The sequence below is a fragment of the Trachemys scripta genome, chromosome 2 (genome assembly GCF_013100865.1).
Source record: "Trachemys scripta elegans isolate TJP31775 chromosome 2, CAS_Tse_1.0, whole genome shotgun sequence".
In the NCBI taxonomy this organism is placed as follows: domain Eukaryota; kingdom Metazoa; phylum Chordata; order Testudines; family Emydidae; genus Trachemys; species Trachemys scripta.
In genome coordinates, this window is record NC_048299.1 from 280,657,364 (window position 1) to 280,684,711 (window position 27,348).

The window sequence follows — 27,348 nt, forward strand, 5'->3', positions numbered from 1 at the left end:
TTTGCCTTTTTCCAATCTTTAAAAAAAGGGAAGGAGGAGAATCTGGGGAACTAGTGTCTCACTTCAGTCCCTAGAAAAATCATGGAGCAGGTCCTCAAGGAATCAAGTTAGAAACACTTGGAGAGGAAGATGATCAGGAACAGTCAACATGGATTCACCAAGGGCAAGTCATGCCTGACCAACCTGATTGCCTTCTATGAGGAGAACTGGCTCTGTGGATATGAGGAAAGCAGTGGACATGATATAGCTTGACTTTAGCAAAGCTTTTGAGACGGTCTCCCACAGTATTCTTGCCAGCAAGTTAAAGTCTGGATTGGATGAATGGACACTAAAGTGGATAGAAAGCTGGCTAGACTGTCAGGCTCAAGGGCTAGTTGGCAGCTGGTGTCAAGCAGAGTGCCCCAGGGCTTGGTCCTGGGGCTGGTTTTGTTCAAACATCTCCAATAATCTGGATGAGGGGATGGATTGCACCCTCAGCAAGCTCACAGATGACCCAAAACTGAGGGGAGAGGTAGATACTCGAGAGGGTAGGGATAGGGTCCAGAGTGATCTAGACAAATTGGAGGATTGGGCCAAAGGAAATCTGATGAGGTGCAATTGCAGAGTTCTGCACTTAGGATGGAAGAATCCCATGCACTGCTACAGCCTAGGGACTGAATAGCTAGGCAGCAGTTCTGCAGAAAAGGACGTAGGGGTTACAGTGAACAAGAAGCTGGAGATGAGTCAGCCGTGTGCCCTTCTTCCCAAGAAGACTTAGGGCATATTGAGCTGCATTAGCAGGAGTGTTGCTAGCAGAGCGAGGGAAGTGATTAGTGCTCTCTATTTGGCAATGTGAGGCCACAGCTGGAGTATTGCATCCAGTTTTGGGGCCCCTACTACAGAAAGGATGTGGACAAATTAAAGAGAGTCCAGGGGAGGGCAACAAAATGATTAGGGGGTTGGAGCACATGACTTATGAGGAGAGGCTGAGGGAACTGGCATTGTTTAGGTTGCAGAAAAGAGTGAGGGGATTTGATAGCAGCCATCAACTACCTGAAGGGGGGTTCCAAAGAGGATGGAGCTCGGCTGTTCTCAGTGGTGGCAGATGACGGAACAAGGAGCAATGGTCTCAAGTTGCAGTGGGGGAGGTCTAGGTTGGATATTAGGAAACACTATTTCACTAGGAGGGTGGTCAAGTATCAGAGGGATAGCTGTGTTAGTCTGAATCTGTAAAAAGCAACAGAGGGTCCTGTGGCACCTTTAAGACTAACAGAAGTGGTGGGAGCATAAGCTTTCGTGGGTAAGAACCTCACGTCTTCAGATGCAAGGAGGGTGGTGAAGCACTGGAATGGGTTCTCTAGGGAGGTGGTGGAATCTCCATCCTTAAAGGTTTTTAAGGTCAGGCTTGACAAAGCCCTGGCTGGGATGATTTAGTTGGGGATTGGTCCTGCTTTGAGCAGGGGGTGGGCCTAGATGACCTCCTGGGGTCTCTTCCACCCCTAATCTCCTGTGGCTTTTAATCTCAGCCATGGAAAGACAAGGCGGGTGCCCCACTGAAGGGGAGTAATACTACCCCTTTACCACTTGGTCACAAGGAAAGTAAGTCTGTCTGCCAATCTGCTAGCATTGGAGAGATGAAAACCTCTCTAACCCCAGCAGGGTCCATCTTGGCCCTGTAGTAACTGAAGGGAGGTGGTAGTTTACCACCCCTGTGCACCTTACTTTAGTCATGGAGCTAGGGCCAAACTCCCTTCTAATTATCTAACAAATTGCTGATTTTAACCCTAACCTAACCCAACCCTCTCCCATGAGGGTTAACCTTAACCCCTGCCCATGAACGGGGTGTGTGGGGGGGAAGTTGCACCCTGCAGCATGGGCCCAAGGCTGGTGCAGCTAAGGAGAGGGTGGTCAGGGCTTCTCAGAGGAAATGAGACCCTGGCCTGAGGCTACCTGGTCAAGGTAAGGTGCAGAGTGGGGTGGGCTGCAGCCTCTCGTAGTGACAAGGGCTGGCTGCCGTTCCTACCCTTCTTGTGGGGGTGGGTGCTGCCTCCCCTGTCTGCAAGCAGGGTCAGCTCCAGCTGAAAGAGGGAGGACTGGACCTCCTCCCCCCCCCCACCTCCTCCACTACTCCCCTGGCAGAGCCCCAAGGCCTTGCCTGCAGTCAGGGTCCCCAGCAGGGAGCCCAGTCTGAGTGGTGGTAACAGAGGGGGGCAGGGTTAATAGGCCTGCACAAGGGGGCAGGGCAGTGGCTGGCTCTGCACTGATTACTCCCACCCTCTTGGGAAGGGTTTCTAGAGACAGTGACATGAAAGGCGCAGTTGTCACTGACCTCTCGGCAGTGAGGCAGCGCTCCAGGGGGAAGCCTGGACCATGGACTGACCAGACGGTAGCAGCAGAGCAATTAAGCATCCGGGCAAGAGGCTCCAGGTGATGCTGGTGCGGATGGGAGCAGACCCACAGAGCAGAAGGAGCCCTGAGCGTGTCAGGGGAGAGGCAGCTGTCCGTGTCCCTGGCTAGAGGGAACGGGGGTGGGGGGGATGCTCTTCCAGAGCCAGGCCCTGCCCGGCTACACAGCAGTTAGGGAGCCGTAGTGGTGTGGGACTTGCTGGCGTAAGGTAGGCTGGCCCTACTGTGGCAGCAGGCATGGGAGGATCGGACCGTCCCTGGAGCCCAGGAGGGAGAGCGCTAGGGGCAGAGGAACGCCGGGGCACCAGCTGGAGGATGGGTGCTGACCCCTCCTGGGCAGGGGAACACAGACCAGCTGCTCTCAAGGGGCAGAGTTCGTGCCTTCCAAACAATGGGGCATAGGCCTGCTGGAACTGTGCAGCCGCTAAGGGACATCGGCGGCACCTGCCAGCCCCCTGGGAGGGAACCTTAATTGTACGGCAGCAGGAGTTCTCTACTGCCCAACTACCTACGCAGTGCCCACCCCCCTGGTCCAGAACAGTCCCTGAGCTGCTACAAACAGCCCTCACCCAGGCAGAGAACTTACCACTCAGCAAGGAGCCGAGTGCAGGGGAAGGTGTAGTGCCTGACTGTGATTACCTGCCAGTTACATAGGTGGCCAGGGCTGGTGGTGGAAGCAGTTACATGCTACAGCCACTACCTAGTCGTTGCCTTTCCCAGCTAGAGAAGAGAAAGAGCCTGCCTTCTTCCCAGCGCCTGTGGGGCCATGTCAGGAGAGGGGCTATGGGGAGACAGACAGCGTAGGGTGCTTTTGGGGGGTGTGTGTCAGATGGACTAGTGGGGGAGGACAGACTGGAGCAGGGGTTGAATGGGAGTGGAGGCAGGTGCAGGGCCACATGGTGATGGGGGAGGAGATGCAGAGGTACAGAGGGTGACTGGGGGGGGGGCAGGGACATGAGGTTGGCTGAGTGGGGGCACAGAGCCACATGGCAATGAGAGGAGTGGTGGTGGAGGGACATATGGGGACAGGGGCAGATGTGCCTGACTGAATGGGAGAGGCTAGGGGTCAGCCCAGGGCCTGCATGGGGGAAGCGCCTTAACAGTCCCTCCCTGCCCCCCCCCCCAAAACCAGTTCCATATTTTGCCCACCTAGACCCAACAACCCTCCAAGTTCACACCCAGGCTCCTTCCCAGCAATCTACTTCCCTCTCCCTCTGCCCCTCCGTTACCCCTGACCCCCCCTCCCAGTCTTTCCACTGCTTCTGGGGGGTGTGGGAAATACAGTTCTGTATTGTAGTTTAAATGAATTATTACTGAGTTCTGTATTAACATGCTTAGAAAGGAATCTATTTGTCAAAAAACATTTCCTGAATCTTTTGTCGTCTATATTTTGAAATAAATGACCAAAAATAATTGAAACTGGTGTGATTATATTGTGTTATTTTGACAAATAAAATGTGCAGAATTTGAAAATACTGGATGCAGGATTTTTAATTTTTTGGCACAGAATTCCCCCAGGAGTAACTAATGGAGGAGGCCAGAACTAACTCCATACACCCAGTGGTCTGGGCTTTGGCCCCTTCTCTCCCCGCACAGGGGAGTATGAGGGGAGAATTCCTGAGCAAACAACAGGAGTAAAAGAACCCCAGGGCCATTAATACCAAGCCAGAGGGGAGGACAGACCACAGCCTGGGCCCTGTGGGACATTTCAAATCCCAGTGGTCCTGTTGGGTTCTGGCAAGTGGGCAGGCGCAAGCCGGAATAGGAGCTGCAACCTGGCGCACTCAAGGTAGGCGTGTGCCAGGGTCTCACCTGTCCCTCTGCGGCATAAGGATCAGGGACAGGGTGAACCGCACCAGATACATGCCTGTGCTCACAGGTCCATGAAGGAGCTGCCAACTAATATCCCTGGCAGGCCGTGGGACCAAGGTGAAATACAGGCTGGGCCCCCGGGGTTCCTCACCCTCACTAGACCCTAGCACTCAGGGTCCGGGCGGGACACGAGGGTGAGGAAATGGAGAGTATGGAGCACGAGCATGTACAGATGTGCCCTTGGCACGGTTTGGAAGCGAACCGGCTGCAGGTCACAGAGCCGGCTCGGGGTTTCAAATCCCGGCGTGAGCAGGTTAGAGACTCTTCCCCCGCCAGGGAAACATGCACAGGCCCCCCCGGCATTTACCCTTCCTCCTGCTGAGCGTTGGGATAGCGCATGCTAACTGCCCCTCTATGGCTGGGGCACCTGCTCTACTGCTGCTCGGGGGGATGGCAAAGAGCCGCAGGGACGATTCGAGGGCTGGAAACCCTGCTTTAGAGTGAGACGACCGAGAAGCTGCATCTTACCCCCGAGAGGATTAAGAGGTGACGAGCATGGCCTACAATGGGGAGACGATTGCTTACAGCTCAGGGGGCTTTCACCTGGCAAGGTCAGAACAAGAACCCAGGGGTAGAAAATGAAGTTAGACAACTTCAGACTGGGAATAAGGTGCAACATTTCCAAATGGAAGGAAAGTAACTATTGGAACAACTGACCTGAGGACACGGAGAATTCACCATCGCTTGGCGTTTCAATCGAGACTGGACATGTCTAAAGAGAATGCTCTCGCTCCACCAAACACGGGCTTGAGGCAGGAATTACTGGGTGAAACGCTATAGCCCGTATACGCAGATCAGACTAGATCACGCAATGCACTCAAACTCCATTACTGCCCCTGAAGCTCCATAGGAGGACTTGAGACTATGCCTGCTTGTTTGGACACGGGGGGAGGGGTTTGGGCATCACCAGGACCTCCTCATTGCTGGGAGGGCAACCCGGGCCACCTGCATCAGCTAAAAAATAGCAAAAAGGTGGCAGCCTTCCCCTGAACAAATTAAGTCCAAGACAGCAGAGTCTCCTGTGGCATCTTATAGACTAACAGATATTGGAGCATGAGCTTTCGTGGGTGAATCCCCACTTCTTCGTATTCACCCACGAAAGCTCATGCTCCAATATGTCTGTTAGTCTATAAGGTGCCACAGGACTCTTTGCTGCTTTTACAGATCCAGACTAACACGGCTCCCCCTCTGATACTTAAGTCCAAGACATCCACAGTCCTTCCTAGAAGTGCCACGAAACCGTGGCAGTCATCAATTGGAGAAGACAGCACGTGGTAACAGCCTCATCAGGTCTCAATGCTCTGCACCGTCACCCCAAAACCTTCCCTGGACAGAGGTCACGGGGGAAGATCCCTCCCTGCCCTGGAAGGCATTATGAACGTAGCAGGATCTGTGAACTGATGAAGGAGCTCTGGTAGATCTATCCTCACTGAGGAGATTACGAAGTGCCCGGCTGCTGGGAGGGTTCCTGGACCTGAGGCTTTCTGCTCACTATCACTAGTGGCAGAGAGGTCACCTCTGAAAACTCCCAACACTGAGACCTCCGCTGCTCACCAGCGTCTCCAGCCCCAAACTCTGGAACAGCTAACAGAGGAAGGTTCCCTGAGAAGACAGGTGGTTGAAGAAGGCTTCGCTTTAGAGATACCAGAGCGCTCGGCAGCAACAGCTCCCCTCTAGGTGTGCAGCAAGGGAGGAGTTTGCAGGAGCAGGTGTTTCCGATTCGAAAGCCAAAAAGCAGCAAGGCCCTATCAGTGCTGCAGCCCAGCGTCAGGACACCAGCTGTCACCGACTGCCGACTGGTCCCTGGACCTAGGCTTCCTCCCGTCCTTGGATTCTGAGGGTGTCTACACAGCTGGCCGGGTCTCAGGCTGCAGGGTTGTAAAATTGCTAGGCAGATGTTTGGGCTGGGGCTGGCGCTGGAGCTTTGCGACCTCACAAGGAAGGAGGGACAAACGGGACGATGCCCAGTGCAAATACTACACACACAGCTCCCTCGGCACAGCCTAGAAAGCAGATAAATACTAACCCATCGGTAAGTTCAGCTGGAGGGGAGTGAGCGATGGGACACGCCAGGGGATTCCGGCTCCCTGCCTATGGCAACAGAGGGGAATGAATGATAGCTGGGGGTCAGACAAGGTCCCTCTTCTGGCCTTAAAATGCGAGTTCTCCAGGAGGAGCATTACTATCCTCAACCCTTGCTAGTGGTCACCGCCAGAGACACACTCCCTGCCCAGGATACGCCAAGCCACTCAGAGTCCCTGGCCCCAGACCAAGCCACTGGCCATGCTGTCCTGTTAGGGACATAGAAAATAAATTTTATTATCCATTTTAAATTTCTACATTGTAGTTGCATCACTAACCATGATCCTCATGAGAAGAATGCAGCTAACTCTTCACCCTGACAGACAACAAGATCAGCCTTTGGCCATAGCCAGAGAGTTTGAGATCGTTACCGCACAGAGGGGAAAAAGGGACCTATGTTTTTGCTCTTTTTTCATACTCAACAGAAATACAAATAAAATTCCAGAGAGCCCCCCGGTTCCTGCCTTCTGGAAAGCTGCTGCTCGCAGATGGCAGAGTGGGTCAGCGCTTGGAGGAATAGGGCAGGAGCGTACGAGGCAAGCGCAGCTGTGGCGGGGCTCGAAGCCAGAGGGTGAGAACTGAGTTCAGGGCTGCACTCCAGCTGCAGCAGGAACCGGCGACCCCAGAGCGTTCGGAGAGGAGATGACGGGCGATGCGGCCAAGCTGCCAATGGGCTGGGCTGCAGACATTGAGGTAAGACCTGTGCCAGGGAGAGGGTAGAGAGTCAGGCCAGCAGAGACAGCAAAGGAACAATGGCAGGGAGGGAACCGGCCAGAGGCTGCTCCTCATGGCACCCCCTACCCCACTCTAGAGCGAAGGCCGGGTCCCCCAGAATGCCAATCCAGCTCCCTGGAGAGGCAGTCAGGCGGGTGGCACAGGAAGGGCAGCCCTGCCCGGAGTCATTCCTCAATATCACAGGGCTCCAGAACACAGGACCCTACCTGCCAACATACTGGAGGAGCTGACAGGTGTGTTACTGGCTGACAGTCCAGCTGAGGGGCCCATCCTGGCTGGATCTTTCGCTATGGGATCTGCAAGGGAAAGGGTGACTGAGACGAGCATCCGCACTCACAAGAGACTCCAAACCCACGGAGAGAGCTGGGTGCTTTCAGAGGGTCTTCCTCACCATCCCTGATAGCAGCAGCAATGGAGACCACGCAGCAGGCCAGTGGGGGATGCTGGCAGGTGGCCACAGACAGGGGAGGGTCAAAGGTGAAGCTACACCCAGGGTGGGGGAGGCAAGTAGGAAATCCGGGAGCTGGAACACAGGACACTCCGCTCCCGTAAGAGACGGGGACCGCCAGCTCACTTTGTCAGGCAATGCAGGCAAGCCACCCCCGGGAACGCTGGATATCAGGAGCCACGAAAGAGAACAGGAGAGACTCATTCCAACAGCAGCAGTGTGCATGGGGCTCGAGACAGGAGGTGACTCATGCCCTGCCCTGGGGAGTTTATCATCTACATCGGACACTGACAACACAGTAGTGTCAGCAAAGGGGAGGGAATCCAGCTCTTCGGGGGCTGGTCTCTCCCTCCAGGGAGCAGCATGTCTAAGCCGCTTTGCTTCCCCCAATTCTGATGGCCAGTCGTTTTACAGGTGCGGTGCCTGGGTAGGAACGGGCAGCGCTCGAGCAGGGGGTGGGGAGAAAGGAAAGTGCAGACGGCTGAGCAGGAAGAGAGAAGGGCAGAGGACCAAGAACAGAACCATGGGGTTGCCAGAGGGGCCGAGACGCTGCTCAGCGATAGAGCGGGACCAGGGCGGAGCGGGCTGCAGAGCAAACGTCTGCACCAAGGTGAGGTGCGGAAAGGAGGCTGCTGCCCAGACGCTGGCCGTGCTGTGGCCCGAGTGACACTTGTCCAGGAGACCGGGAAGGTCCCAGCAGTGCACAGCTCGAGGCGGGGCAGGGACTGAGATCCGAGGGCTGGGAGAGGGAATGGGGGGCTGCCAGGACAGAATGGCCGGAGGAGAGAGAAGGCGAAACTGGCGTTTCTCCTACGCACAGAAGTACGGGTGCTCCATGGCCTCCCGGGCAGTGAGTCGCGTCTGGTGGTCGTAGCGCAGCAGCTTGTCCAGGAAGTCGAGTGCCTCTGTGCTCACGAGGTGCTGGTTCTCGCTGTGCACGAAGCGCTCCCATCGCTTGCGGGAATGTCTGCAAGGGAGACAGACAGACAGCCTGGAACCCGGCCTGCTGCACCCTAGCCCATGCCCCTGGAGCTCCCCCCACACTAGCGCACACCCCAGCAGTGCTGCAAACCAGCCCCCTACCAAATTCACAGCCATGAAAAACACGTCACCGCCCATGAAATCTGCTCTTGTGTGTGCTTTTACCCTGTACTATACGGATTTCACAGAGGAGACCAGCATTTCTCAAATCGGGGGGCCTGACCCAAAAGGGAGTGACAAGCGCGGGGGCAAGGTTATTGTAGGGGGCTCGCTGTATTGCCACCCTTACTTCTGCGCTGCCTTCCGAGCTGGGGGGCCGGAGAGCGGCGGCTGTTGGCCGGGCGCCCAGCTCTGAAGGCAGTGCTGCCAGCAGCAGCAGCGCCGAAGTGAGGGTAGCAGCCCGGCAAGGCCCCTCTCCACAATAACCTCACGACACCAACCCTACAATGACAACACCCTGACAGTTCAGATGTAAAGAGCTGAAATCATGACATTTATGACTTTTAAAATCCTATGACCATGAAATTGACCAAAATGGACAGTGATTTGGTAGGGCCCCACCCATACAGCATGCATCCTCCACAGCACCGTGACACCCCCTGAACTGTCCTGTACCCTGCTTTCCCCACCGATGAGACACCACCTGAAGCGCAGCACCCAGCCAGAAACCCTACCTCCCCGAGAGGGAGGAACCAGCCAGCCTTCCGGCTCTGCTTAATGGCTCTATGAGCTAAGATCAAGGGTCAGTAGTCTCTTGGCCTATCCAAGGCCTGGATCAAGTGTCTTGATGTTTTTGGGCTTTTGGCCTCGAGATGAAAACCTTGTCTGGGTCTCTTGGACCTTGAAGTAAAAATATTGTCCAAGTTCTCTCTGTTCTTACCAGTTTACTATCTGATATGTCCTTTATCTGAGGACTGTGTATTAAATTGATTATTCCCAAACCAGCACACACCTGATCATCAGCTCCTCCGCCTGCTCTTTCTTCAGGTGGCGCTACGCAGTCAGCCACCAGGGGGCAGGGCGGAGAGAGCAGCTACATCAAGCCACTGTTCTGGAGGTGCCCGGTGCAGGGATGGGGTTACCTCAGCCAAATCACCAGCTTTACTTCTGCAGGGAGCTGAGGTCTCATCTGAGGGGCTAGAGAGAACTCCCCTGATCCCTTAACTCCCCTGAACACAGATGCTGCCCTGAGTCAGAATCTGGCCAGGCACGAGGGCTAACCCATCATCTCGGTGTCCTGAGAGCTTTATTACTAAACGAGTTCTTCTGCGACAGCCACCTGGAATCATGGGACTGGAGCTTCCAAGTGCAGGGTATTAGAGACACGGATTATAGCCTCTCCTGCCCCCCATGTATGTGATGTGCAGTCTCCCTGAGGCGCGTGGATAGGGAGAGTCCCTGTATTTCTCCTAGACAACGCTTCAACTTTGTCTAATGTACTGAAAGTTTACCAGTGAAATCCAAACCCCAGGGTCTCACGTTTAGGTCTCCCCAGAAAACAGCCGGCACCCCCAGCACCACACTGGGGGATGGTACACGCTCAGAGGAAGCGTTCCCCCTGCTGAATCACCCTTACCCCTTCCTGAACCCTGTTTTCTGGGGAACGCTCCATTCACGTACTGAACCAGCCTCACTTTATCTTCTTGGATCTTGACACGGTGTGTCTGTCACCGAGATCACTGATTCTGTGACTTTCCAGGACCTCCGTGACTTCTGCAGCGGCCAGTGCGACTGACTCCAGGGCTGCTGGGGCAGTCTCAGGCCACCGCGCCGCCCTCCTCCCCGGAGCACCAGCAGTGGTCCCAGGCTGTGCACCCCCCCCCGTCGAGCACTAGTGGCGGTCCTGGGCCACATGCCACCACCTGCCCGGGGGGAGCACCAGCAGTGGTCCCAGGCCGTGCACCGCCCCCCTGGGCCGCTCCCTGCCCCAGAGCACCCAAGATTTAGTCAGGGGTATATAGTACAAGTCATGGACAGGTCACGGGCCGTGAATTTTTGTTTACTGCCCGTGACTTTTACTACAAATACCTGTGACTAAATCTTAGCTTTAATCACCACCACTCGCTGCAGCAATAGCTCAAGCTCACCTCACCTGCTGGAGAAAAGGCCACCTAGGGGTCAGTGTGGCCAGTACAGTGAGACGGCTAGTTACCTGCACTGGGGAGAAGCTAGGTCAGGACATCCTTAGGGGAGATTCAGGGAGGGAAGGAGACAGGAACTCCAGCCACCCCCCGCTGCCCCGGGCACCCACCTGCCTAGGATATCATTGAAGCGGGGATCCAGCTCTATGTTGTACTTGTCAATGTAGTCGTACAGGTCCTCCGTTCCCAGCACTTTCGCGATCCGCACAAGCTGGGGGAGGGGAGAGAGAGAGAACCACTAAATCCAACAGCACAGGGTCACCAGCCACATCTGGGCTGTACGTGATTTTCCACACCAAGCAAGTCTGGCATTTGTGATCCAGCGACAACGCGAGGCCTATCTGCAGGCCTGCCACCCCTGCAGGCTGGCCTGCACCACTTCACTGCCTGACATTGGGAGCCTCCGTGCTAAGCGCTGCAGGGACAACACCGAGACAATGCACACGGTGGGGAGGGTCTGCTTGGAAACAGGGATCACCCCACTCTTCCGAACAGTCCTCTGGGGGCAGCCCACTAATGGCAGATTTAAGGCACCCCAGTGAGGTGTAATACACCAGGCCCTATTTTCAGAGCCTAAGAGGGGGGTTATAAGGCCCTGGGTCAGCATTCAACAGAGACAGACCATTAGCATCACTAACGCCAGCACATCCATGTTGACTGCTGCTCCCCCTAACTGAGGAGGAGAGGGGAGCCCAGGCGCGAAGGAACCTGGACCTGTGGAGTATCGGCAGAGGGCAGTGAAAGGTCTCTGCTCAGCTGCTGCTGACAGCAGAGGTGACAGGCCAGCTGAGACGAGTGACGGGTGCAGGGGAGGTCCCAGGGCCTGGCTGACAGCAAGGTCCGAAGGACACTATGATTTCAGCTCTGTCTGCACGACAGAGCCGAGGCCAGACTAGCCCCCTAGCGCGGACGCCAGCAGGAAGAGATTTCCAGCCAGTGTAGGAATGCCACCCCCGAGCAGCATTAGCTATGCCGACAGCAGCTCTCGTCAGCACAGCTGGGGGTTGCCAGCACAGCTATGGCGCTAGGGCAGTGGTTATTTCACACCCACTAACACAGCCGTGCCAGGATATGTGTACACCAAGCCAGGACTACACCACACACTTACTTTGGGATAACTGCATCACTCAGAGGTGTGAAAAATCCCCCCCTCCCCCCAAGCGACGCAGTTACACCGACCTAGCCCCCCGTGTAGACAGCGCTGTGGGAGACACAGCTACCGAAGTGTGGTTAAGCCGATGGAGAGCTGTCTCCCGTCGGCTTAGAGCAGGGGTCTCAAACACGCGGCCCGTGGGGTTATTTTCTGCGGCCCGCAAGCTCCTCACGGCCCCCCCACCCTTCCCCAGTGTTTACCTAGAGCGGCTCCAGCCCGACGCGCACTGGGGGCAGGGCAGGCTCCCTGCCTGCCCCTGTGCCGCTCCGGGAAGCAGCCGGAACTTGGGGGAGGAGGGGCACATGGGTCTGTGTGTTGCTGTTGCTTCAGGCACCGCCCCCAGCAGCTCCCATTGGCCACGGTTCCCCATTCCCGGCCCCTGGTGCGCGTCGGGCCAGAGCCCGCCCCCAAACCCTTCCTGCAGCCGAACCCCCTGCCCGGACCCCCTGCCGTACCCCACACCCCGACCCCCTGCCCTGAGCCCCTGCCGCACCCCGCACTCCTAGTGCACCGCAACCCACTGCCCTGAGCCCCCTGCCGCACCCCGACCCCCTGCCGCACCCCGCACCAACCCCCTGCCGTACCCAGCACCCCTCACCCCTGCCCTGAGCCCCCGCCACACCCTGCACCCTTCTTGCAGCACAACCCCCTGCCGCACTGCGCACCCCGACCCCTGCCCTGAACCCCCTGCCGCACACCGCACCCCTCGTGCACCGCAACCCACTGCCCTGAGCCCCCTGCCGCACCCCGACCCCCTGCCCCACCCCGCACCACCCCCCCCCCGAGCCCCCTGCCGCACCCTGCACCCCTCACCCCTGCCCTGAGCCCCCACCACACCCTGCACCCCTCTTGCAGCCCAACCCCCAGCCCTAAGCCCCCTGCCGCACCCTGCACCCTGACCCCCTGCCACACCCCTCACCCCTCCTGCACCCCACACCCCAACTCCTTGCCCTGAGCCCCCGCCACACCCCACACCCCTCCTGCACCCCCTGGAGGCAGGGAAGGGGCCGAGCGCAGCGGGGGGAGCTGTCGGTAATGCGGCCCTCGGGCCAATGTACTAGTCCTCATGTGGCCCTCATGGTCATTTGAGTTTGAGACCCCTGGGTTAGAGCATCTTCACCAGACACACTACAGCAGGACAGCCATGCCAATGCACGTTTGTAGTGTAGACCTGACACGAGCCTTAGACACGCGTGTTTGTCAGCTAAGACTGTAAGGCCCTTTGCTCAAGGATGGCCTTTCTCTGTCTGTTCAGATGGAGCAATAACTTCGGAATGCCTTCTCCAGTCCACGTCAGGGAACGTTCTCGGCTCTAGTGGTGTGGGGGGGACGGGGGGAACACAGAGCCTCTGCCATCTGTTTAACAGAACCCCAGTCTCGAGCACCTCAGCAATTGTCTATAGCTCAAAGAACCAGTTGATGGCTGCCATTAACACCCCCACCTCAGCTTCGCCCATCCTTCCGACAGTCACTCAGTGTGTCGACATGTTCATCTCCCAAGAGAAACAACAGTGGGGGGAGCAGTGGGTGCCCCTGGCATGATGGAGGGGTGGAGTTGGGCTGCAGGGAGTCGCTGAAATACAGGGGTATGGGAAGGTGGCACACAGGGAGCTTATGGGGGGATGGAGGGATGCAACAAGACCCTGGTACGTGCAATGAGCTCACCCTATAGAAGCAACAAAGGCTGCAACCAGGGCTTCATTTGTGTCAGGACTTGCCAGGGCTGGGCCCTGGCGCCACCAGGCCTGGCGGTTCAGGGCCCCGACGCCGCCGGGCCTGGCGGTTCAGGGCCCCAGCACCTCTGGGCTTGCGGCTTCATTTATGAAAATAAAACAATTGCTTGAGCCCTGGCCCCCCTTGCATTACAAATTAAGCCCTGGGTGCAACCCCCTAGTTCTCCTCGGGTGACGCGCACACGAGGCTGCATGCACTGGTCGGATATTGCAGGTGGTTATTGTCCTGGTTCTCCAGCGGGCCGGTCTGTTGTCCTAGGATTGCTCCGGAGAGCTGGTGGCTCGCTGTCTGACTGCTGGTCTGTTCTAGGATTGCTGGCAATTGCAGGGCTGCCGGAGACAATATTTTAGAGGACCGAGCACTGAAGCATTTCTTTAGACCCCTCTCTCATCCACCGAGTCTCACCTGGTTTGTGCAGAAAGACAGCTAGAGGGTAAAGGAGGGGCTGTGTGGGGTCCTGCGCCCCGAGGCGCTCAGCTCACCTGGTCATAGTTATCATGGCCGTGGAAGAAGGGCTCCTTCCGGAAGATCATACTGGCCAACATGCAGCCTAAACTCCACATGTCCAAGCTGTAGTCATACATCTGGAAAAGCCAAGGGGAGAGAGGTGAGAGGCAGCAGTTGCTCCAAGCACCCCCAGCCAGCTACCACTGGCTGAGGAGAGAGATCATGCCCTGCCCTCCAGCACCATCCCTCAGCCTCCGGCAGAGAACGGGGGGTGTCAGTTTGGCTGACAGCTCCAGTTCCCAGATGCCGTTAGCCCAGGACCCTCAGTCTCTTGTTCACAGGCCTGGGTTTCACCTGCATTTCATGGTCGCTCTTCTACCACCTTCCTTTCTCCTCCCAGAGGAGCCCTCCCAGCTGTGTTGCACTCGTTTATATTCATTGCCTCACTTGTCCCCCCCGCCCCAGCATGGCCTCATCCTGGCCAGGTCCCCTCCCCTCCATCCACGGTAGCCCTTTCACCCCTTGGACAGATTCTAGTTTGATGCCACAGTCTCTCTTTTCTCTGAGAATCAGCCCCAATCTCTTAGGGGAATGCTGCACAGACCGTGCCCAGCCCTGCATGGTGTGTCTGGGGGGGTAGAACAGCTGCACCCCCCCCCCTCCAGGTGTGTATTTCCACTCCCCACCAGGAGAGTCAGGAACAGGAACCCTGAGCAGTACAACGGCTGCTCAATCACTGCAAGGACCGACACGGCCAGCAGCTGGCACTGTTCATCTGCTGGGCTTCTTAACGTACCTGGTAGTCTACCAAGAGCTCCGGTCCCTTGAAATACCTGGAGGCCACGCGAACATTGTACTCCTGCCCAGGATGATAGAACTCAGCCAGCCCCCAGTCTATCAGTCGCAGCTGCAGTGGGAAAGAGACAGCGCCATTACCAGGCCGGGTCTTGAGTGTCTTGTACACGCAGCACTCTGCCCTTCCCCAGGGGGGTCTCAAGGCCAGGGAGACTCAGGAACCGCAGCAGAAAACCAGAAACTTTGCGTTTTCATCTGCTGTGATAATTGGGCCTACAAATTTACCCTAATTGTGAGCGTACCTGTCAAACCTGTGAGAAAGTTTATAAAGAGTCACAGTAACCTAGAACAACAAGTGCTGATGGGAAAAGGCACAAATGGAGACAAAAACTGAATTAGCACAAACAAAAAGGGGCCCCGGACATAACTCAAGGACAGTGTTAAGATCATGCCTGGTAACCAGAAGGGTGGGACCTGAAATCAGTGAACAAAATTGGAAGGTCAGAAATTAGGCCTAATTGGTGAACAAAATAAGGAGGGGAGGGAAGGGGTTTTCCACCCATTTCTCCCTTTTGGGGTCCTCAAAAGGAGACTTTTTGGGAAAAAGCTGCCATGTGACGCTGACAGCAAGACAAGGGGAGGGGAAAACTAAGCTTCACCGTTCTGGCTGCCACCCCCACAGGCTACTGGGACCCCACCCGCCTTCATCCCAGCTCTGAGAGATGTCCTGACCAGGCCAGGCCAGAGAGAGGGAAACTGACGACATCACCACCTCCACTGACTCTTGCTAAATCCCGAACACTTCGTCTCCCCCTCCATCCCATGTCCTTTTCCTTCCCTGCCTTATTTCTTCTCTTTCTTAGCCCTCTCCTTTTGCCTTTTGTCTAATAAGCGTCTAGCATAGTCAGACAAGACTGGATATTTTGTGACCGGAAAGGCAGCTAAATGCAATGCCTTGAACACCCGATGCCAAGTCTCGGAGCAGCTGATCAAACCGCATGCCATGCTTGTGTTTTCCAGCCGCGAGCTTGCAAGTCAGAGTCAGCACCAGAGACAGAAGCTGCATTTGCTATCTTTGCTGCTCTTTTCATTCCCCTTGCGTGTGTGTTTGGCGTCATTTATCTTTTCTGAAACGGGATTGGACTTTAGCAGCAGCTCCAGCCCATCTCTACCAACGTCTCTCTTCCCCAAAAGGACAGTCATTACAATCTTCAGCAACAGCTAAGGGGCTGTCAGACCAGGGGCATTTTCCTTCTAAAAATCTCTGTCCAGCTAAAGGGAAAGGGAACAAGGGATGTTATTAAAATGAAAGCTTGACCTAATGCCTGACATTTCAAATGCTTCAAATGCTTTTCCTTCTTTTCCGTATCCTTCATGAAAGGTTAAAAAGCGCTTTCGGGGGGTGTTTGCCACGGGACTAAGCAGGCAGCTCTCTGCGAACCAAACCCCAAACTCTGTTTAACACTGTTTAGTGCTGGACAGTTTCAGGTCACATTACACCTTTGACTCTTTGGGCCCATTTATTCCATCTGAATTAACACAACACATCTGAGGATCTCAAAGCACTTTCTAAATGTGAACAAATTCCTAACAAGCTTCACAAACAGCCCCTTGAAGTAGATCAATATTAGCTCTGGAGGGGAAATGACTTGTCCAAAGCCCTGCAGTTAAGTCAGCGGCAGAGCTGGGAAGGTGCTATGGATAAACTGAAGGGAAGTTGACCAGGAACGAAGTGACCGGAACAGGTGGCCTCACCTCCCCAGCAGAAGGAAGTGGAAGAACGTGGCCCCTGAGCGGTCACATAGAGAGAGAACATTCTTTCCCTGCTAATGATCACAGGAGTTTGCTGGCAATAGGTGGTTTTGCCCTTGACACACACCACACGAGAATGACCAGCACAGCTCTCTGAGCAACCTCCCTTTGAAGTCCTGGGGTTTTTCCAGGGTCCCAGATGGCAGCTCACTACAAAGGCTCTGGGAGCAATCTAAAGTTACATTTACAAGCTCAAGTTACTGACAAACAGGTGGCAAATAAAACCAAGTTTACTAGATACAGGTGTCGTTTTTATGGGCACCTGTATCCCCAGACATACAGGAGTGTTGGGGGACAGCTGCAAATTCATCACCCCAGGCTGCAGCCTGCTGGGGACGAGCTACACCCAGGGCTGGTCAGTCTCTACCCAGGCAAGGCTCCACTCGAACCCACTCGCTGCCTGCATCCCACCAGCCCCCGGTGCCCACTGCTGCAATGTCCTCACTGTAGGAAGTGGGAGCGAGAGACTGGAACATAGCACAGGGGAAAGGTGCCCCAAGCGGCATTAACGCAATCCAAGGAAGCAATGGTATTAAAACCACAGCTGAGCAAACTGCCGCTAAGTTTCCGATCAGGATAGGCACGGTGTGTAAATGAGCTGAGGGAGCACAACGGAGAAGCGTGAGCAAATGTGCACACGGGTGTGCAAGAGGAGGACTCTCTGCTCTGCTATTTTCAGGAGGTTTCTTTATTGGGACTTGGAAGCCGAGTTTGGAAGACAAGGCTAATGGTCTCTGCTCACTGCTGCATCAGATACCGTGGGTGGGGGGCCTAGAAAGCAGCAGCTTCTTCCCTCATCACACTACATCAAACACACACAACTGAGCTATCCGGTGCGGCTCGGCAGCGTGTCTCCCTCCCGCCCTAGGGCAGAGGCTGGGAAAGAAAGGCACGTTCAATTGCGGGATTTTTGGGGGCCAGCGGTCAAGCCAGCCTGTGGCAGGCCCCACCTTACCTTTCTGTGCTCATGGTCTATCATGACATTGTGTGGCTTGACGTCTCGATGCATGACCCCCATACTGTGACAGTAATCCAGTGCCTGGGAACAGAACAGCAGAGGCAGGGTCATGTCACTGACTAGCAAGTCCCCCGCGTACCTAGGCGCAGGGAGTGCACTGTCAGATGTAAGGGAGAGATTCACAGGCTGTGCTGGGAATCAGCCATGCAACCGCAGGAACTCCATGGGCTGAACACCCAGGCAGCAGGGAGAGCGGAACCCCGAGATCTGAACCCACACATTCTCCGGGCTCTGTTCAGGTGCAGGCCCTTTTACTGCCCCAGATAGGCCCATAGGATTGATCACCCAACCAATATACTCTCCTGCTTCCGACCGCTCTGCATTCCCGCGGGAGGAAAACCAGGGACCTTTGTTACCAAACTCACCCAGAGGAGGGCTCCGCCAGGACGCTCTATTAAACTTCCCAGGAGCCGCAGGCAGCATTAAAGACTATCCAGGGGTCTGCACACTGGCTACCCCTGCGGCACTGATGCCAGTTCCACGCCAGCCCTGATCTCTGGTTTCCCAAGCTGACCCTTGCCCAGGGGCTAGTGCTCTGCAGCACCATGCAAAACTCCCCGGCCAATTCTCAGCCGCAGACTCTCCGTGATCCGGCCCGGTGCCGAGGGTGAGACCTAGGGTTCATCTCAAGCCCTGTGACCAAGGAGCTGCACCATGGGATTCTGGCCAGTCCGTGGCTGGAAGGGGGATGGTTGTAAAGCGGGACCGGGTGACACCTAGATAAAGCGCCGATACCCCCTCTTCACGCCGGCCAGTCAGCTTAGAAAACCCCACGCTGGCTGCTTGCATCTAACGCCAACCCTGATACTGGGCCTGAAGTGGGGAAGGAGGATGGATGGCTTCTCAGGGGCACAGGACCTCAACAAGTCAGTGACTTTGGGATTTCCACATCACAAGACATTGTCCCACTCACCAACAAGCTACAGCCTGCTTCCTCTGCCCTGGCTGGGAGTCACCTGTGAGCTCCTTGTGCTGCTGCTTAGGAAGCCATCACATGTGGCTAGCAGGCACCAACTCAGGGGGGTTGTGTAGCCAACTGGCTGCTGTGCCCTGCCTCCTGCCTTTGCATTCTGACTACAAGGAGGAGACGTAGCACCTCACCCCTGATCACTGCACCCACCCATCACCTGAGGAAGACAGGCGAGGTCCCTGCCCTCTGTCTTGGGGCACTCACCTTTAGGATTTCATACATGTAGAATCGAATGTCGAAGTCAGATAGCGTCTGGTACAATTGCTGCAAGCAAGTAATCGGAGCGCAGTTAATGAAATGCCCCACACACTTGTGCACAGCATCTTATTGTCTCCTGCAATGCTCTGGGGCAGTGCCATGCACGTCTACTGGCACAACAGCACCGCTGCACACCATGTTGGGGCTCGCTAGCCCCCTGCACAATGCAGGAATTGCACAACAGAGGAGGACTTTTGTGCTCAGACCTCAGGCCCTGAAACTCCAGGCCTCGCCAACCAACTGGGAATGCTCCTGGAAGGGGCCCAGGGGGAGAAGCGGTCACGAAGGACTGGGGCCGGACTCAGGCCATTCTGGGCTCTTAAGATTGTAACCCTCACTCTGGTAGGTCTCTAGTGCACAGCCCACAGTGTCTGCTTTGTGCCCCAACAGTTACAACCAGGAACCATCAATACCAACAGAAAAGGAGCTGAACCCACAAACTGGTCAACCCCACAACCCACAGAGGCCTTCATCCGCACTCCACTACTCCCACATCATGAAATGGAGGTAGAGCAGATGAACCAAGATGCTCCTGTCCTAGGCCTAGGAACAAGGAGAACTTGGTGCTACTAGATCCTGGCACTGAGGGTGGAGCTAGACCAGCAGGGCTCAAATGTCATTGCACTGTGACCCCTTCTGATAACAAAAATTACCACACGACCCCAGGACAGGGGGACCAAAGCCCTGAGTGGTCAGGGGGGCAAAGCTGAGGCCCAAGGACTTCTGCCCTGGGCGGGGAGCATGTAACCTTAGCCCAGGGCAGTGGGGCTCGAGCTTCGGCTTCAGCCCCAGGCAGTGGGGCTTGGGCCCTAGACCCCAGCAAGTCTAACATCAGCCTTGGTGACCCCCGGTTGTGACCCACTTTGGGGTCCCGACCCACAGTTTGAGAACCCCTGAGCTAGACGAACTGGGATGGAAAAAGAATGCTTGGTAGTGCTGAAACAACCCACCGAGGGCAGAGGGCACCTGTCTGAGACAGGTCAGAGATGAGCCCCTTGGCACACAGGAAACAGGGATCGCAGGAGAGGGGGGCTGACTGGAACATCAAGGAGACACTGGGGTTAAAGTGCACTTACCACCGAAAATACCACCACTGGGGACAGAGAGGGGACTAATCACTACGGCATTTACTCTCACAAGAACTAATAATCATAGAATCACAGGATTGGAAGAGACCTCAGGAGGTCGTCTAGTCCCACCCCCTGCTCATACACTCTCGTTTTCCCATTGTGAACATGCTGGAGGCCTTGTCCCCAGGCCCAAATATGCATTTGGCCAACTGCATTAGGTGGCTGTCAGGTTCCTCTAAAGCATCACGTACAGGCCACTGCCAGAGACAGGATATGGGGCGGAGGTGGGCTACCCCCCGAACAGTGTGTCAGGGCTGGAGGGAAGCTCAATCCAGCGCAGCAATTCCTATCCCGTGCAGCAGGCTCCTGGGTTCCTCCCCCCGATTTTAAGCCCCTTCAGTCAACAGCACCAGCATGTCCCTGAGGGAGTCTGTGATGACTCCAGGTCACAGTCAGCACTTCCCAGCCCATCTGCACTGAAGGGGGACAGTAACCATTCCTGATGGGCTCGGCAGCGGAGGCCCACTCAGGGCCTTCCCTCCCCTGCATGAGGCAACGAGGGGCTGGGCACAGCGGTTATGTGCTGGGCAGGAGTCTGAGCATGACCTGGTGGCGCTCACTCACCTTGAAGTCCGTGTTGTTGACATGTTCGAAGACCAGGGCAGGCGTGCGAGACTGCGCGGCAGCACCAGCCATTCCAAGGCAGAGAAAGAAAAGAAAGTGGTTTAGTCCTGCACACAGATAACAGAGCCAGCCAGGGGTTTAGCAAGGCAGATACAAGACGCAGGTCTCTTGCCCTGTTGAGGACCCAGAACCCTTCACGCTCCCTCTCAAAGGGTCCTGAGGAGCTTCACAAGCAGCATCACACTGCACACAGCTACCCTAGAGAACTGGACTGGAAAGCCACCTGGGCCAGGATCATCTCCAGTTGTGTGTGTAGTGCCCCACGTTACGTATTGCACATACCATAACACAAAAAGCACATGCATACATATATATTAATCACTTCACCAACCAATGAAATGCAGCCACCTCTGGGGTGAGACGCAGCAAGTATTTAACAGCAATACTACAAAGCAGTTTAGGGCAGGAATGAAGGAAAACGCTGCATCCAGCTGAGGTCTGATTTATCCCCGTGGTGCCTACCAGCACTGCTGGGGTTATGGTACAGCTCCGCTCCGAGAAGCCACCTGGTGGCTCCCAGATTTGTCCTCTCTTGGCAGCTTCCAGATCCTGCATGCTCAGCTCTCACGTGAAAAAACAACAGTTTGGTTGCCAGAAGCACACATTTCCCTTCAACTCTCAAACGCCAGCCAGACTCCTCCTGTTTCCCACATCACCACTGGGACTAAGGACCTGCACCAGGAACCGAGCTGGCAGGCAGAATGGAACCCGGCTGACTCCCAGAGTTGCCCTGGCTCGGAGGGGACGGGAGGAGTAAATGCCCCTTTGGCCAGTACCAGAGGCAGGTGTGACAGACAAAGGAGGCTGCCACATGGCATAAGAAGTGAACCGTCATTATATTGTCACTTTTCTCACCGTAACCTCACTCTAAGTCACTGTGCTGGGACTGGCACAGTGTCCCCTACTGCAACGTGCTACGTTAAAGGGGTCAGTCCAGGAGCAAGTGTCCAGGTTCAAGACAACCAGCCTGCCTATAAAACAACCCAGAGCCAGGGCCTGATGAGTCCTGTTTCTCCACCTCCTCCACCATTCCCCGCAAAGCCGTCAGTCCAGCCCGTTCCAAGCATGGGAAGGGCCACCTAGAGCACAGACAGAAGCTCTGGGGTGCAGAACCCTATAGCCTCGCTTGTCCATTAACTAACTAGAAGGGCTCCTAAAGGGGCACGTTCAGAATCAGCTTGTTGTTGTCCTGCAGGTTGGTGGGGAAGGCAGACTGCCCCACGGCAGAGTCACCTGCCAGTGACCCACAAAATGGGGCAAGAGAGCAGATGTTCCAATGGGGAAACATCTCAGTTAATAGAAGGTGACCTGGGGATACCCCCGACACACAACCTCCTTTACCTGGGTGCTAGAGGGCTGCACGCAGGCCCCGCCTGTACCCCACGGCTCCTGAATCAGCCAGGGGGATCACTGCCGCAGTGCAAGAGGCTCCCCCCCCGGGGGCTGAACATATGGCCCTGCCCATGACTGTGTGGGAGGTGTGCCGCTGCCGCAAGGCCCAGAAACTTGTTCTGTAGGAATCACTGGTGAGACCATAGCTGGCATTAGTCAGCGCAGACTAGGCCACTACGGTTCCTTCTTGTCTTTAACCCCTTCCCTTCCAGCCCACACTTCTTACCACGGGGTCTTTGACTATATCTAGCAGGCTGATAATATTGGGGCCTCCTCGGAGATTCTCCAGGATCTTAATCTCACGCTTGATTTTCTTCTTTTTTACTGGCTACAAAAGAGAAAATCAGAGTGTTACCACCACACATTCCTCACTGGACCCGTTTGCCCACAATGACTTGGGCGACAGCATGGAAACCCCACATGAAGACAGCAGCCCCCATCCAGTCTCTGAAGTGCTGCTCAGTCTGCGTTCCTGCCCACGGAGACGGGAGCTTCCGTAACACACTGCGTGTGGTGTGCAGCCATTGGAACGCTGAGCTGCCAGCAGGTTTCATCTCCTGGGAGCGAGGACACAGTTTAAATAATGGAGATATCCTCTCTCTCCTAGAACTGGAAGGGACCTTGAAAGGTCATCAAGTCCAGCCCCCTACCTTCACTAGCAGGACCAAGTACCGATTTTGCCCTAGATCCCTAAGTGGCCCCCTCAAGGATTGAACTCACAACCTTGGGTTTAGCAGGCCAATGCTCAAACCACTGAGCTATCCCACCCCCCAGTTACGGTTTCTCCTCTGGGCGGTGGGGAACCACGCTGGTCTCAGCTTGTGGATTTCATGCTGGATTTGCAGGGCTGCTGTGACCCACTGAAATGGCAATGCTCACCCGCCACGGCATTCATAAACTCCATACACAGCACCACTGAGATGCAGCCATCTCGGGGGCGGAGAGCGGATGTTTCAGCCAAGTATATCATAAGAACATAAGAACGGACACTGGATCAGAGCAAAGGTCCACCTAGCCCAGTGTCCTGTCTTCTGACAGTGGCCAATGCCAGGCGCCCCAGAGGGAGTGAACAGAACAGGGAATCATCAAGTGATCCATCCCCTGTCGCCCATTCCCAGGTTTGGGCAAACAGAGGCTAGAGACACCATCCCTGCCCATCCTGGCTAATAGCCATCAATAGACCTATCCCCTGTGAACTTCTCTAGTTCCTTTTTAACCCTATTATAGTCATGGCCAACCCCTGCTCCTATAGTTTTAGATCGCAGCAACAACAAGGCCTGGTGCCTCTGGTACAAAAGTCGTGGCTGTTTGTGTGTGTGGGAGTGTCCCGCAGCACCTCCAAGTGGGGCAGAGACTGGCATGTGTTAATAGGCCCCCCCCCCCCCCCCCGCCTCAGAAGCTCTGACAGTGAGTGGGGTGAGTGGATGGTGGAGAAGAGGGGCAAAGAGGGAACATGTGGAGTTTCAATATGAGGAGCAGCACAGGGAACGTGTGCTGATCTGCCTGCCTCTCCTCCGGACTCTTCGTCACATCAGCAATCTGAACTGCATGTCGGGAGAGGAGCACAGGACAGCCAATGCAAAGTTCTCCCTTCCTGTCTTGTGACTACAGCCTTCCACAGCAAAGGATCCGTCACCCAAAGATCAGTAGCACATACCTCAAATGCACAGGGACGGGGTGAACAGGGAGCACCAGGTGGGGAACAGGATGGGGATCACAGCCCCCCGCCCAACATACCCACCTTAAGGATTTTCACCACAACTTTCTCATTGTTGGTGATGTTGATGGCTTCAAAGACTTCACTGTATTTGCCGCGGCCAAGTTTCCGCACAAGCTGGTAGTCGTCTTGGTTCCTGTACAAGGAGAAAAGAAAATGGAGGAGGAGAACCAGGTCAGAACTGAACACTGGGTCATTTTCAGAGAGCAGCTCTCCCAAAGACTCTGGTGAGGGCAAGAGAACGGGGAGCTGTTCTGTAGCATACAGGGCTCCACAAACGTACCCACAAATCCTAGACCTGGTGAAAAGGAATACTGCTCTCTTGTGTACCTCAAAAGGACTCAAAGGGCTTTATGATTAGATACTAACAGAGAACACTTCACTCACCATCTCTGGGATGGGACACAACAGCTGCTTAACAGAGTGTAAGTTCACAAGTGTGTGTGCAGATTATTGCTGGAAGAATGCAGCTATCCAGATGGAATCCACCCAGAACCCTGAGGGCAAACACTTCCATGCTGAAGAAGATGGTTTTGGCGATTCAAAAACTTGGCACTCTTCCCTTTGAGGAGCAGATGGAGTCAGGGCTCCTTGAGTCTATTGCCAGCTCCGCCCTGAGTAGCCCTGAGCAATACGTCCCTTCTTTGTGCCTCAGTTTTGCCATCTACAAAATGGATAGTTGTGGGTTGTGAGGATTAATTCATTCCAAACTCCAACATCTACTGATGGAAGGCACTAAAGGAGGGCAAAGATTTACATAATACTTGAAATGCAGTGCTGCCCTCCGCTGGGCAGGGACATGTCCATTTCTATTTGTCTATAAAGGGTCATGCACGTCTGGAGCACTGTAAAAATAATCTTAACAAGGGGGAATCAGGAAATAATAGGATAAATACCACCCAGAGAACCTGCATTTAAGTTAAATCATCAGGGCCTCATGAAATTCACCTGAGAGGACTAAAGGAACTAGCAAAGTATTGGTAATTATTTCTGGCAGGTTAGGGAGGAAAGGCATAAAGCCTCCAAAGATCTGATAAAAGTAAACAAGGTGGGGAAAGAAAGGGAACCACAGGCGGAGAGTTTGACTTCATACATTGCAAATTACCAGAGTCAATAAAAGGAGCTGATCTCTCAACAGAGAGAAACACGGGGAGACAAGTGGACAGCATGGACACACAACCCAACCACGTCAGGCTCAGCAAATGAAGAAAACACAGTGGGTTGTGTGCGAGAGACAGCAGGGATCCGTTCTTGTTCAATGGGAAACAAGCACAGGAAAGTTCCGGGTCAGTATTAGGAAAAAGGTTAATTCTAAGAACAGTCTGAGTGACAGAACAAGCTTCCAAGGGAGGATGTAGAATTATCATCACCGGAGATACTCAAGGTTTGGGGGCTGGCTCAGGAGATTAGGAATTGGACAAGGAACCTTTCATCTCCAGGTCACCGGTCCCAGTCCAGGCTGTTGAGTGGCCTGTATATGAAATGAGTTTGGGGCGGGGGGTATCTCTCAGTCCCGTTCCCAGTGGACAGAACAAACTCAACACTGCAGTTAGCGCTGACTGTTGCCAGTCCCGGCACAGCAGAGTGGGCCTGGTACTAGCTCACATGAAGTTTTAAGTGAAAAGCTAAAGCTTATTTTACAGATGTGCCTATAGTCACTAGCACTCAGAGAGCAGCCCACTTCCGCCGCGGTGAGAAGTCCCACATTCCAAACCGGCCACCACACAAGACTGGCAAAGACCCTCTCCACACGAGGGTCATTTGTCAAGCTTACCACCAGCTCCACTGATGCTAGGAGCATTGGGAACCCTGCTATAGGGGCATTGCTGGCTGCCAAGAGCATTTTCAGTGCTGTCATTTAGATCTGCTCTGAGTGGAGTTACAGGACTTGGTGTTGAAAACGAGAGAGGCCACGGGATGCCTACCTATACCTAAAGCTAACATGTATCAGAGGGGAGCCGTGTTAGTCTGGATCTGTAAAAAGCAACAAACAGTCCTGTGGCACCTTATAGACTAACAGATGTATTGGAGCATAAGCTTTCGTGGGTGAATACCCACTTCGTCAGACGCATGTAGTGGAAATTTCCAGAGGCAGGTATAAAAAATTTCCACTACATGCGTCTGACGAAGTGGATATTCACCCACGAAAGCTCATGCTCCAATACATCTGTTAGTCTATAAGGTGCCACAGGACTCTTTGTCGCTTCCTAAAGCTAACAGTCAGTTCAGCTCCACGGGTGCTTGCTTTGCTTTCCCATCATTCAAAGCACGGACAGAGCTGAAGAGACCAGCTCAGAGCAATAGGGGCTTCAAAATTTGTTTGGAAAATGATTCACTATAACTTGATTTTAATCTTCTTTTAAATTATAAAAACTTACCAAAGCCCGAATCCTCAGTAGGTCCCCCTACAGACTATGCTCTGCAAATCCTAATCACAGCATTAGGCACTTAGGCCAATGTTTTCAAATGCAGGTGCTTAAAGCTGGGCACCAAAATGAAAATGGCTGAATTTTCAGAGGTGCTGGGGACCTGGAATGGCAGGCGCTCAGTACCTCTGAAAGGGAAGCCACTTATTGCTAGTGTTCCATCTACTAGGCAGTGTGACCTAGTAGAGCGCTCACTGGACCAGGCCTCTGGAGACCTGGGTTCTTCACCCCGCTTTGCCACTGGCTTGCTACTCGGGCAAGCCAAAGCCCTTCTCTGTGCCTCAGTTTCCCCATCTCTAAAAAGGGGGTAATGATAACGATACAAGATGCCTCCTTTCTAAAGTGCTTTGAGATCTAGTGATGGGAAGAGCTAGGTATCATTATTATTAAGGTGCTCAAATATATATTTCAGAAGCCTAACTTTAGCCCCATTTGACAATATGGGCCAATGATATTACGGTGCTAAGCAACCTAGAAATACCACAAGCCAGTAAAGAAATCCCTGGGGTTTCCCTGACCCCAGTCATACCCCCATTCCACGACGTGTGACTCGTAGTCCCAGTACTCGCGGGGTCTCTGAGTGTTCACATCTGCATAGACCCTGGCTCGACTCGGCACTGGGCCCGACATGCTTCCACAGACAGGGGATCAGCACCTCAATCACCCTAAAAAATACAAACACAAACCAATGGAAATGAGAATCAAACTCACCAGCAAAAGGGAAAGGGAGGATAAGCATGCAAATTGCTGAGCAAACATGAACGGGAAGGGGTCTATGGAAAAAGGAGCTGGGAGAGCACACGCAGGACTAGCAGTGGCTTGTATTTCCAGGACAGAGGCTAGACACATTCCTAGCTGCCAGGGGCACTGTGCTCCAGCTCTACTCCAACACAGGGAAGAACCAGCCTCTCACCCCGTTCAGGTCAGCAGCACGTGTGCAAGAGAATGAAGGAAGCCCACACTCCCACCGCTGGCCAGATTCCGGCCTCCTCTTGGTGACAAGACCTCGGGTGTGCAGAACTGACAGCCCTTTTAGCCTCTGGCAGCACACACGCTCCCTCCTCCCTGCCCCAAGCACACTCCCTATCCACCCAGGGGGCCAATTAAGCTAACAGCACAAACCTCCCTCCACTGGTCTCCAGTTTCAAGAGCTCCACAGCAATTAAGAACAAGCGCCACCAAATCCTCACTGAACCAGTTAGCTGCCATCTGAAAGCTGCTTCCCCAA

At 54.7% G+C, this 27,348-nt stretch overlaps 1 protein-coding gene across 1 annotated transcript in view; it reads right to left on the reverse strand.

Moving 5' to 3' along the window:
- Nucleotides 1-6,549: 6,549 nt before the first annotated feature.
- LOC117873893 (casein kinase II subunit alpha-like) overlaps nucleotides 6,550-27,348 on the reverse strand; it is a 54,638-nt gene continuing 33,839 nt past the window's right edge. Inside the window, exons 3-14 of the mRNA XM_034763778.1 lie at nucleotides 26,650-26,785; nucleotides 23,719-23,830; nucleotides 22,204-22,305; nucleotides 20,526-20,576; nucleotides 18,778-18,837; nucleotides 17,541-17,624; nucleotides 14,775-14,885; nucleotides 14,014-14,115; nucleotides 10,755-10,855; nucleotides 8,341-8,489; nucleotides 7,281-7,370; nucleotides 6,550-7,039 (exon numbers count right to left, since the gene is read on the reverse strand). Coding sequence (XP_034619669.1) covers nucleotides 6,924-7,039; nucleotides 7,281-7,370; nucleotides 8,341-8,489; nucleotides 10,755-10,855; nucleotides 14,014-14,115; nucleotides 14,775-14,885; nucleotides 17,541-17,624; nucleotides 18,778-18,837; nucleotides 20,526-20,576; nucleotides 22,204-22,305; nucleotides 23,719-23,830; nucleotides 26,650-26,750 — 1,179 coding nt within the window. The 5' untranslated portion in view covers nucleotides 26,751-26,785 and the 3' untranslated portion in view covers nucleotides 6,550-6,923. The remainder of the gene's footprint in view (nucleotides 7,040-7,280; nucleotides 7,371-8,340; nucleotides 8,490-10,754; nucleotides 10,856-14,013; nucleotides 14,116-14,774; nucleotides 14,886-17,540; nucleotides 17,625-18,777; nucleotides 18,838-20,525; nucleotides 20,577-22,203; nucleotides 22,306-23,718; nucleotides 23,831-26,649; nucleotides 26,786-27,348) is intronic.